This window comes from Henckelia pumila, chromosome 1 (genome assembly GCF_033568475.1).
Source record: "Henckelia pumila isolate YLH828 chromosome 1, ASM3356847v2, whole genome shotgun sequence".
NCBI classification, from domain to species: Eukaryota; Viridiplantae; Streptophyta; class Magnoliopsida; order Lamiales; family Gesneriaceae; genus Henckelia; species Henckelia pumila.
Window position 1 is genome coordinate 46,770,116 of NC_133120.1, and position 12,804 is coordinate 46,782,919.

General features: G+C 35.2%; 1 protein-coding gene across 2 annotated transcripts; it reads right to left on the reverse strand.

The window, feature by feature from the left end:
- Positions 1-419: 419 nt before the first annotated feature.
- Positions 420-11,202, reverse strand: LOC140878564 (kinesin-like protein KIN-12B). Of its 2 annotated transcripts, none has more exons than XM_073282174.1 (16): positions 10,787-11,202; positions 10,023-10,160; positions 9,839-9,922; positions 9,578-9,691; positions 9,390-9,449; positions 9,241-9,294; positions 9,050-9,142; positions 6,723-6,818; positions 6,286-6,431; positions 4,703-4,852; positions 4,485-4,614; positions 3,274-4,377; positions 3,089-3,187; positions 2,852-3,004; positions 1,941-2,741; positions 420-843 (listed from the first exon to the last, which is right to left on the reverse strand). In XM_073282174.1, exons 1-16 carry the CDS (start codon positions 11,123-11,125, stop codon positions 628-630), a joined length of 3,777 nt encoding a protein of 1,258 aa, XP_073138275.1. In that variant the 5' UTR covers positions 11,126-11,202; the 3' UTR covers positions 420-627. The 2 variants fall into 2 exon arrangements, with proteins under 2 accessions (XP_073138275.1, XP_073138278.1); XM_073282177.1 differs by lacking the exon at positions 10,787-11,202 and adding an exon at positions 10,244-10,382.
- Positions 11,203-12,804: the final 1,602 nt, after the last annotated feature.

Sequence of the window (12,804 nt, forward strand, 5' to 3'; positions counted from 1 at the left end):
ACATACATTTATTTTATATCCATTTGTTCTACTACATTAAATATAGAGACTTATATGCTAACCATCTTGATGTTAATATAGCCAATCAAGTAATGTTCAATCAACTTGATGGAAAACAAGATAATAAGAATGACCATTTGCCGTAGAATTTCACAGCTCGCAAATAATAGTGTCACCATTCCAACAGCAACTATGACCACTTCCATTTCAGTCAGTGTTTTAGTGTTGTAGCAAAGTGTATTATATGTTCAATAAACATTCTGATATTCTGCATTTTCAATTGGAGTCATTTGATATCTAACATCATAGCGGGAGAAGACTTGTATGCTAATATATGTTATTTGTTCTTCAAAAAACAGATGGTGCGAAGATTTAGAGCTTGCTATTCAACTCTTGCAATCAAATCGTGAGGTAAATTTTTCATATAGCGAAGCTTTGGTGATTCAATGACCAGATAACTCAGAATAGATGCAAGCAAACACAAATTACCCAGCACCCACAGTTGGTGAGGGTCAACTATACGTTTCGAAGATGATAAAAGAACAATGTTTTGCTATGTATGGGAGACTCGTAATACATACAACACAACAATGGGACACATCACAAACGGTTATTGTGAAGTACTTTTTAAATGTTACAACGGTCATAGCCAGAGAACCATGAAGGAGGCTCTTCTTCGACATCATAAGATGGCGCAAATTCCTCTTGCCAATTCTTATCACCATTGTTTTCTTGGCTTTTGGCGGAAAATTCTTCTTTGTAAGGGGCTGCAATCAATTTGTTCAATTTGTCTATCTCTCTGTAAGCCATTTCAGTCTCTTGTTCCGCCATCAAAGCTCGCTTCTGCAAGAATGTGAATTTTATCGACATGCAGGAAACATTTTGGCAATTTCTTTCAAAAAACAAATATTATAACAAAGTGTCTTCAAAAGTTTCTATAAAAATTACGTTCAAATATTTTCAACAAATAATGAGATTGCAATATTTCATAACCAAAAACTAGTGTTAAAGAAGACAAATTTCCGCCATATGTTTAACATTTGAGTAGAAATGCAAGCCATTTCGACCACAAAGAGCTAGCACCTGATCATTTCAATTTAGTATCTAAGTATCAAACCTAACAAACCACAAACTATAAACAAAATCACATGCTATCTAGTCTTAACAGCATAATTCCAGATGTTAAGGCAACTTGGATAGTTACCAACATTCTCGTTCATGTATGGAGTGAGAGTTTATTGTGTTTCAAGGGCATGGTGTTTTCTGGTCATTTTTCCCATCCACACCAACAGTCTTATGATTCATTTATAGAGGACAGTGTCAAATTTTTGAGATTATGCCTTAAAAACTGGAGCTTGCACCTCAAACAGTGCTCTGAATTCTAGATAGCCTTGAAAGTCCTTTGGAATATGATTCAGAACCAATGAGAAGTGGAAAGCATGAAAATATTCCAAATAAAGTAGTGCAAACGATTTTGGCAACCAAGTTGATTTATATATTTCTACACAGCACCAAGCATACGTGATGAATTGTTTTTTGACCTTCATGCCTGAAAAACAGTAGGTCAAGAATTTATGTGATATGCATGGCACAAATTCAATATCAGGTAATGACTATACTGGTTTTGAATGTAACATTATCTAAATTAAAATAAGGGAGATCTCATATTATACTTCCAAAATGACTGTGAATTGAAGCTTGAATGGGCCAAAGGGATTCATGCTCCTTAGGCCATTCCGTATTAATAAAAATGGAATTATTTTATCATATTGAATTTGGTAAGCTGCTTCAAAATTTGGAGGGGCTAGAATGTTTGAATTTGAGATCAAAGAAGTATATGACAGCAGTTTGTCGCTCAATTTGTTTGAATTTTGAAATGAGATTATGGAAATACGGAAGATAAACTAAAAATGCAAACACTGCATGATGTATAAATGTACCTCGGCAGCAGTTACAGCTTCGTCTGCCTCTTTAAGCCTCACAAGTAATTCCCCAGCCGCCTGGACAGCTTCAGCAGTATCCCTCAATTGTGCTTGAAGCCCTCGATTTTCATCCCTAAAATATCGCCTCTCCTTCTCCCTTTCCACTTTTAATGCCGAAATTTCTGCTGCTAGTGCATTGATAAATTTAGATTCAGCACCTCTCACCCCTGCCTTAGACGCTGCTTTCTTGACATCATCGATTCCATCTTGAATCCTCCTGTGCCTTGCTAGCAATTGAATGTGCTTCTCTTCAAGCTCTGCATATTGTTCAAGCATGCGTGCATGGCCCTCCATTGCCATCTGCATTGCTTCTTTAAGCTCTTCCGAGCATTTCTTCTCCATATTTAATTCATGGTTTTGCTTTTGAGCAAGAGATCGGTTGGCTTCAAGCTCCAATCTGAGTTCTTCTACTAGGGAAATCCACTTGCTCTCAGCTTCAGTCCACTGAACTCTCTCCATCTGAAGTTTCTCCTCAGAATTTTCAGTCCGCTCTGGAATGGTGCACAAAGCGGGAGCCACTTTCGAATCAAGCGAATGTGTTAGCTGCAGGAGAGGAGTTTGTCTTTTGGATGCCTTAGGATGTGACGAATCCAGATAAAATTGTAGTTGAGTTCTTAAGTCTTGTATTTCTTCCAACAAAACATCCCTTTCCCCCAAGTCAAAGAAATTTTGATATCTTTCTATTTCATCATGAACTCTTTTTAGCTCGATTTTTGTTCTCAAAACATCAGGATGATTATCATATTGTTCCTGAAGAATCTGTAAATATAAAATAAATTGTGAATGAATAATAAGCAGAACTATCTTCTCATATTTCAGTTTGCATAAAACCAAAAAAAAAAAGAAGAAAAAAGGAAGCGAACGCATGCCTTATGTTCATGTGTTAGTGATAATAGCTCATCCTCCATGAAATCTTCTGTTGGCAGTACTCCATCCATCAGGCTCTCGAGGCGAGCAATTTTATCTTCACGAGTTCGACCAATTATGGCATTACATTCTCTTTCGTGTTTGTATTGCTGGATCTGTATTCATGTTCAGAGAGGTCAATAACATCAAAATAACTTGCAAGTCCAATGGCTGGTTGTCTGAAGGTTTGATAAACCTACCAAACGATTAAGTTGCATGATCTCGGTAGTCCGTTTGGAGCATATCTCTTCTAATGCCATCTCTCTACGAATTGCCCCAGCCAAGACCTTTTCTACTGCCTGAATTTAAATTAAATAAGTACATGTAAGAACAGAGAAATAGAAAGAAAACAGAAATCCTGCTTATGGCTATTATTTAAATATACTTTGGGAACTTGCTTCAACGCGTGATGTGATGGTGATCCATTAGCTGGCACTAGCTGCATATTCTGGCCATTATCTTCATCAATAAGCTCTTCCTGTAAATTTCTGGCCTTGCATGCATGACACACAGATTCTCGTGTATTATTTTCTAGGGACTTCTCTTCAGTAATAAACATAGTTTGAACACCTGCATCAACTTTTACAACCGGCATTGCTTCAAGGGGTATGCATGAGAATCTGAACGATGACCTTCTTACGGCCGAACTGAGGCGCTGGCTCTCAATTATTCTAATGCCATGCTGGAGAGTGGAAGCCAATTGATCATTGGATGCAAAACAATTTTTGCGATTAGAAAGAGATTTTGCACAAAAGCTGTTGGAAGGCTTTGCCAAGGATACTTGTGAAGCCTCAAAGTTACTCCTCTGAGGAGTGACACTCTGAGAAGCTGATGCTGTTGACGAGGTTCTAAGACTTTTCCTGCTGCAATTCAATTTTGGAGAAACACTAGGAATTGGAGATTTCAGAATTAGGGAAACATCATCAGGAATCATACTGGGAATAGAAGCTCCATCATCTTCAGCACAATTCATGGACTTTTCAGGAGTGTTCTCAAGTTCAGAAGAAAGTTGTATTGAGGGGCATGACAGCAGCGACTTCCTCGGCCCACAAGAACCATTGTCAAGTGTCATCTCTGAGTTTTTTTCAGTTTGCCTATGAATAATGAGCTTAGTTTTATCCTCATCAACTGTTTCAAATGCTTCATCATCCATATCAACATCTAAATCATCGTAACCTTGTTTACCAGAACATGTATTTTTTATCTCAGACCGAGCTTCCTCAACACTTCTGTCTTTTGAAACTCTGGACTGTGTACATGGACATCCAATTTCATGAGCATCCGAACTCTTATTTGCTTCACCAACTTCTTCACCTTCCATCACAATTTCCATTTCTGCATCTCCATCATCATCAAGACGAGGCAATGTCAATGGCCGGTTGAGACTAAATTTCAGGAGGTTGAGACTTCTCCGTGCATTCCATCCAGTTGCATAGGCACCATTTTGGCCTGTTTGATTGCCATTGGTCTTCATTCGATGGAGTTCATCCTGTCAAGTAATGAAGAGAACATTGCATTCAGTTTTTCTTTCCACGAGGAGTTGGGGATCTTAATATTTATAATCTTACCAACTAGAGAAAAATACGAAAAAATTACCTTCAGTTGTCGTATAACTTCTCTCAAGACATTTACATCATCCTGCATTTCTTCGTTTACAATTGCTTTATTTTTTATTGCCTTCGCACGCTGTGCAAATCTCAGTGTGCTGAAAGTTTCGCTCTTACAGCTGCAATATAGAACATAATTTCAGTCAGGGTTACAAGGATAGCTTCTGCATCAGAAAGCAAAAATTATAGACATGGCTTCTATATAACCTTTGAGATGGAGAAACTGCACATATCATCGCAAGTTTGGCATTCCCACCCAGGGATTCCTGCAGTAAGAATGTTAACTTGGAATCCCTGTAGGGTATGTGTCTATGCTTCCCTGTCTGAGAAACTTCTGCAAGAATATTAATCAAGTTCCTGAAAATTTCATAGATATATGAAATCAGCAAGAGGTACAATCAAAATGTCAAATGGAATAAAAGAAAGCAGATAAAAAAGTAAAGACTACATAGCTGAACTATTTTACAAGCTCATATTCAATTCAATTTATCAGAAAACAATGCCTGAGAGATGAAAAATTCAGCAAAAATCAGAATAAGATGAAGCCACTTCATCAAAATAAGCATGCAAGTTTTAGAAGCCTCGATCACATTACAGTCTGAGTGTTCCTTTATCGTCTACATGTTATTCATGCAGCATAATGTTTGTAACTAATCAGAGAATTAATATCACTACAATTTCTAAAACCAGCAGTTCTTCATGATAGTCAAGTGATAGATTGGAAGCAATATGTGGCCCCTGTAGATCTCCCTAAGTAATCATAGAATTAGAAAAAAAAATCCACATGAATAGTCAATGGAACCTCATGCACTTCTCATTGGAACCTCATGCACTTCTCATGTTTATTCGCCGTTTTACCTTAAACTACAACTAGAATTAATGGTGCAGCTAAAGTTTTTGAAATCATACAATAATCTAAGCACCGTGTATTGATCACTGCCGTGATTATTATTATTTCTAACCAATTCACTTTCCAATAATTGCACCAACTTACAACTCATAGGAATCAAATATTTGGCGTTGACTTTGATATCAATTGAATCATCGACAATTGCTGTTTTATTGACTCTGATATCAATTGTATCATCGGCAAATATGTTTAAATATTTGAAACCATAGAACAGTAAAAATGCCACGTTTCAATCATTGAGTTAACCATTTTTCCCCAACACCTACTTTATGAACAAGTAAGAAATGGCCGCCAATTTATATTTCTACTATAATGCATCTATCTCTCCTTCACTTTCATTAACATGTCAAATTTATTCGAAAGAGAAGCTACTGGATTCAGAAATAGTCAATAAAAGTTTCAGATGAATTTAAAATATTGTTTGCTGCATTACAAATAAGCATGTTAACATGCGGTCTCTGAAGGAAGGATATAGAACAGACTAAAGCTTTCCAGTCATGCCATCTATTTAAACACTGTACATTCAGTTTCAAATCTCATCAAATTTATATGCAACTAAATTTTTAGAGCGGTTTGAATTTTGAATTTTCCATGAAAATCATAAAGAATTCCAGACATGAAACTTTCCATTGTCTGATTCACACCAATATCTGTTACAATTTATGCTTCTTAGAAATAACTCCAATCTGAAACTCATAAGCTCTCTACTTGGGACATATGTCAACCGGATGTATATTGGCAGTCAACGAATATTGGAATAAGGATCATCCAGTGAACTATGACAGAACTGAAATGCATTGCTACTCTCATGATCAATTAGTATCTCTCCGTTTTCATATCTCTACTCAATAATGGGCAAAACAATAACTTAAAACCATACCCTAATTGTGAAAGGGAACGGTTAATATTCCCTGCTTCCTTCAAGCGTTCTCCAGCTGCACCGGTTTGTTTCTGTCTCTCTGATCCAGCAAGGTCCACAAAATTAATTCTGCTAACTTTCACATAGCTTAAACCATCAGCAGCACTCTGTAACATATGATATTTGGTAAGGAATAAGGATATGATTTGGTGAATTAAAACAAATAGCATGTACTCAGCCTCAGCCATATAGATGCCTGATAAATTCAATAACCAGCTTGCTAGAACTAAATACTTTATGGCGCAACAATTGCAAATGATAAAAACTAAATACTTTATTACTCAGCCATTAGATGCCTGATAATTCATATAGATGTGCGACAATTGCAAATGAGAAAATAATAATAGGATGAGTTTGAAAGGCCAAGAGCAAGGAATTCCAATGAACCAATCTACTACCTTGCTGCGCGATTCAACAACACAAGTAAAAACGCTGTGGGAGCGAGAACTTTCAGCATTTACACTTGTAGAGCCAGTTCTTCGATTTGACAATCCCTACATGATTTGCAAATGAGATATTACATTGATTAAAAGTCAAGTGCAATGAAGAAACTCACGAAATAGCAGTAAGCCAACCAAAGCTTATCAGAGGACTGTCAACAAATTGAATCTAATATTTGTTATTGCTAGCATATTTTACCTTTCTATACCACATCGCATACCAGATTTCACAAAACATTTATGTAAACCTCAACTGATTTCTACTTTAGAGAAGGGATCATCATGTATCATCTTCATATCTCAACATATCAAACATCTTATGTAACACAAGATACACGTGTATTATGTAAAATTTGAAACTAGCAGTCATACAAATTGAGCCACATAAAATTGAAAAATCTTTGACTGAATTTTGAATCTACGCCTACTTAAAAGATTTGAAATATTCACGGGAAGTTTTAGAAGCATTCTACAACATGCACAAGCTGATAAGCTCTTTATCAGTGTTTCTAATCTGAAGCAATTAACTTCGCATGCAACAATGCAAGCGAACATATGCATATCCACCTCAAATATTTGTTATTGCCAGCATATTTTACCTTTCTATACCATATCGCATACCAGATTTCACAAAACATTTATGTAAACCTCAACTGATTTCTACTTTAGAGAAGGGATCATCATGTATCATCTTCATATCTCAACATATCAAACATCTTATGTAACACGAGATACACGTGTATTATGTAAAATTTGAAACTAGCAGTCATACAAATTGAGCCACATAACATTGAAAAATCTTTAACTGAATTTTAAATCAACGCCTACTTAAAAGATTTGAAATATTCACCGGACGTTTGACAAGCATTCTACAACATGCAGAAGCTGATATGCTCTATATCAGTGTTTCTAATCTGAAGCAATTAACTTCGCATGCAACAATGCAAGCGAACATATGCATATCCACCTCTAATATTTGTTATTGCCAGCATATTTTACCTTTCTATACCATATCGCATACCAGATTTCACAAAACATTTATGTAAACCTCAACTGATTTCTACTTTAGAGAAGGGATCATCATGTATCATCTTCATATCTCAACATATTAAACATCTTATGTAACACAAGATACACTTGTATTATGTAAAATTTGAAACTAGCAGTCATACAAATTGAGCCACATAATATTGAAAAATCTTTAACAGAATTTTGAATCTACGCCTACTTAAAAGATTTGAAATATTCACCGGACGTTTTACAAGCATTCTACAACATGCAGAAGCTGATATGCTCTTTATCAATGTTTCTAATCTGAAGCAATTAACTTCGCATGCAACAATGCAAGCGAACATATGCATATCCACCTCTAATATTTGTTATTGCCAGCATATTTTACCTTTTTATACCACATCGCATACCAGATTTCACGAAACATTTATGTAAACCTCAACTGATTTCTACTTTAGAGAAGGGATCATCATGTATCATCTTCATATCTCAACATATCAAACATCTTATGTAACACAAGATACACGTGTATTATGTAAATTTTGAAACCAGCAGTCATACTGTAATGGTCTAACAGCCTACTTTACTTATTTAGCTGCTTTCAAATAAAGTAATTCACTAGAATCGGGGAATAAATTAGGTAGTAGAATAAGGAGTCTTGATTTTAGCAGATCTGCCGGTATCATAGAATAAATTAGGGTCCTAAGTCTAGGAGAACTTTCTATTTATGAGTGTCAGAATTTCTGTATAAATTCCAGCATATTATGATGAATAAAATATCAAGAAAGTTCTTTTAAAAGAGTATTACGAGATCATAGTGTTCTCTCTTAACGAGCCCTTAGCACAATTATCACAATAGGGAAAAAGGGGCTTAAATCCTCTAAAAAGATCACCGATCTAAACGACAGACCCGTTAATCGTCCCATAACCCGCTCAATATCCCTGGGCCATAACACATACAAATTGAGCCACATAACATTGAAAAATCTTTGACTGAATTTTGAATCTACGCCTACTTAAAAGATTTGAAATATTCACGGGAAGTTTTAGAAGCATTCTACAACATGCACAAGCTGATAAGCTCTTTATCAGTGTTTGTAATCTGAAGCAATTAACTTTGCATGCAACAATGCAAGCGAACATATGCGTATCCAGTTCGTGTGTAGAAATTAAGAAAAATCAACCCTTTCCTAAATAGGCATGAACTGTAGTACTCCCAAAATCGAGAAGTACCTGTTTATGCATTTTTTAAAGAGAAGAATAATTGGCCAAACCTTTATCAAAAGTTGTGACACATCCTTCATAGAGGAGACACATTCCTCTGTTAAATTTTCCACATAAACACCACTGTTAACATCTTCTCTGATCTGAAACGAGATAAAAACTAAGCTAATCAATTATATATATTTGAAGAGGACATCCATTGGATACAACCATAAATGCAGCAAATATTCCGTTCTTTTACCTGGAGATTTTTTTGACTTGGATCCAATAAATCAGTTATTTGTTCATTGTAAATCTGTCAGCACAATGTTCAATGTAACCAGTAGAAAAATAATGAAACATAAGGCATGGAAAAGTAAAAATAGCACAAAAAAGATACATGACACCTACCTCGAGGAAAGAGCAGCGGCACATGAACACAAGGTTTCTGTCGGCTTGCTTGACTTGCTCCTACAAGGAAAAGATAAAAAGCATAAAAAAAAATTTAAAAATATCATAATCATAAAGCTAAAATTGCTAGACTACCAAGCAGTTTAGATTTTAGACAAGAAATTTATTAGTATATGAAAGTTAAATACCTCATCAATCCGTTCAAAGAGCCTGCGGAAAACACGTGGCGCTAACCCTTCTTGATCTTCTTCCAAAAAGGCATTTGATGCACCCCAAATAGTGTATGTCTTGCCACTCCCAGTCTGTTATATCAAATTATGGACATGCTATCTTCAATACAAAATAGAAGAAATAATTGCTGAAATTCTTCCATGTGCATGTAATTCTGTTACATGTATTTTTACAAATCACTCAAGTACCATGGCAAAATCCATTACTGAATGATATACCTGTCCATAAGCAAATACAGAGCTGTTAAACCCAGCGAGACAATTTTCAACAAGTGGTGCACCCACGAGCTGGAAAATATCCATCTGAAAAAGATATTCACAAAATATGAGTAACTTATTTCATTTGTTATCTTGCGAAAAATGTTTATACAATTAAAGATTGGTAAAAAGTGAGGTGTCTTGCCTGGTTTGACTCAATATCTGCAATCGAGTCAAATGTAAAGGTTTGTCCTGCTATTGATAAAGAATCATCTCCAATTTTTTGAACCACGTGCAGCCCTTCTTCTTCATCCTTATTTGGTGGTCTCACTCGGACTATTACCTAAATCACATGTTTACATAAAATTACCGTGAACTATTGAACTGATAAGAATTTTGTCAGAAGACGGAGATTTTGAAACAAACCATGTTAAAAACATATTGGCCAGGGCTGAATTCCATCAATTGAACCCCATCATGTGGAACAGACATTTGGGATTCTTTGAGGGATGAAAAAAAATCAAAGTGGAGTCAACTGATATTTCAGATCGTATTTGGAGTTAATGTTATCTGGAACCTACAACTACAGTAGTCCTATATTGTATTATATACAGCAGCCTGAATGAAATCCAGTGAATCCAGAAGAGTCCAGAACAAATAATTGTACATAACCTAGGTTTTCGCTAAAAAAAAATCAAAACTTAAAAAATGAGACAAACATCACGAAGTAAGAACATCATCAACTAGTTTGAGTCATTACCCTCAATTTAAGTAGGCCTAAAATCAAAAAGGTGAAAACAAGTGCCAGATTATTCTCACTGACTACGTCAAATCAGAAATTGTTCATACCACAAAAACCTTAATTTGGTCAACAAAAAAGTGTTAAAGCCGCCTCAACAAAGATCGGACAACAAATGATGCAGTTCGCAGTTCAACTCATCTAAAGACAAGAAAGAAAAAACAATTCACCTTAACCCCAGAATCCGAGCAATTCACAGGCACCAGGCCGTTCTCCAAAGCGGAAGCCGCAGCAGCAGACTCCACGCTGAGCTTGCGCTTGAGGGGCGGCCTGGGCGGAAGCGGACTCTTCAACTTCGCAGACACAGACGAAGGGGAGGACGTAACGTTAAGATCTGAATTTATCGGCTGCGCATTCTCTTTGGACGATGATTTGTGCTTCCGGCTGCTAGGGTTGGGTGTGCCGGGCTTCGATTTGGGGTTTGGGGACGAAGATAGTGGAGCATTGACCGCAGTTTCAGGGTGATTTTCTCTCAAGATTTGGCTTCGCGGCATCATGAAATGCTTCATTTCTTGAACGGAAAATGGAGAAGAGGGGAGGGGGGGTTTTCGTGGAGAGAGAGGTAGCCGTTGAGCATAGGAGAGGGCCAGAGGGGACAGGTTTGTTTTGAATTCGGGGGAAATATTTATTTTAAATTTATTAATAATAATTTGGACAGCTCATTGAAATCGATCTGGATTGGAGATTGTCATTGGGCTTTAACAAGGTGGTCCAGATTCATATTAATCGACTCCCAAGTGGGCCTTATTTGGATCAGGTCCATGCAAATAAATTGCATTTGGATGGATATATTTTGGAAAATCCCGGTTCAGTTTTAAATATTTGGACATATTTTCGATTCAGTCTTAAATATTTTTATGTTCTCGGTTTTTTTCCAAATATTTCCCAAAAATTCCCGGTTTAGTCATTCCGTCTATTTGCGGGTTAAAACTAACAGAATAGCTCACGTCGTTCCAGTCACGCGCTGTAAAAGCCCCAAACCCCAAATTGAAATCCCTAACTTTCGGGGGTGTATTCAATCCGAAGAATTAATGACTTTTATGAATTTTAAAATTCTAGTGGTATTCAATCATGACTTTTATAAATTCTATAGAAGTTTTGTGGTATTCAAAATAAACTTTTTTAGAGTTTTAAAAGTCAAGTGGTATTCAACCTTGATTTTTAAAAACTCTATAAAAGTCTAGTGTTATTCAAAATGTCAATGAACTTTTAATAACTCCATAAAAATCATGGACATACAAACATTAATGCTTAAGGTACAACTATATTTTGTAAAAAAATGTCTTTGGTCTAACCCAAAGATTTGGATGGATTTCTAAACTTATAAAACCCATAATTTATATATTTTTCTCACATTTTCTCTCTCTTCACTATCTCACCCCTCTCTATCTCACTCTCTCCTATATATTATTTTTTCGTTCTTCTCCAAAAATCAAAAGAAAAAATATTATTTAAAAATTTAAAATTTTCCAAATATTTTGTGCTTTTTAATATATGATTTATATCAATAATTATAATATTTAATGATAATAATATATGATTCAATAAATTATAATATGATTTAATTCAAATATTTGAATAGCGGATAATAGACATGATAAAAAAACAAATAAATTTTTATGATATAATTAATAAAATAATTTATAAGTTATCATATATTTTTTTTTAAAAATAATTTTACACAATCGCAAAGTTTTTAGTTTATAATTTTGTTACAATAATATATATATATACATTTAAAATAAATGAAATCCATTTTCATCAATAAATTAAAAAAAAATTCAAATAAATTTAGGAAAAAATATTTTTTTTGTCCTGTATGTTTATCATTTTGCGATTTCAGTCCTTTATATTTTCATATTTTAATTTTAGTCCGTTATCTTTTTTTTTTTTTGACAATTTTAGTCTTTTTTTACGTGGCATCAATTCAATGCTGATGTGAGCTGACGTGTACAGTGTCACATAAGCATTTTTGAATAAAAGGACCAAAATTGCCAAAAATAAAACATGCAGGACTAACTGAAATGTGAAAACATAGAGGACCAAAATCGCAAACCGCTATCTTAATTTTTTCGGCAATTTTAATCTTTTTTCGACGTGGCGCTAACGTGACACAAATTCAATGCTGATGTGGAGCTGACATGTACAGTGTCACGTAAGCATTTTTGAATTAAAAAGACCGAAATTG

Bases quoted from the DNA above. Each gene is read 5' to 3' on its own strand.
- LOC140878564 (XM_073282174.1), bottom strand. From the start codon at position 11,125: ATGAAGCATTTCATGATGCCGCGAAGCCAAATCTTGAGAGAAAATCAC. The intron at 9,143-9,240 runs GTAAAAGAACGG...ATCTCGTTTCAG, and splicing joins CAAGTCAAAAAAATCTCCAG to ATCAGAGAAGATGTTAACAG. The intron at 4,378-4,484 runs GTAATTTTTTCG...ATTACTTGACAG, and splicing joins AAGTTATACGACAACTGAAG to GATGAACTCCATCGAATGAA.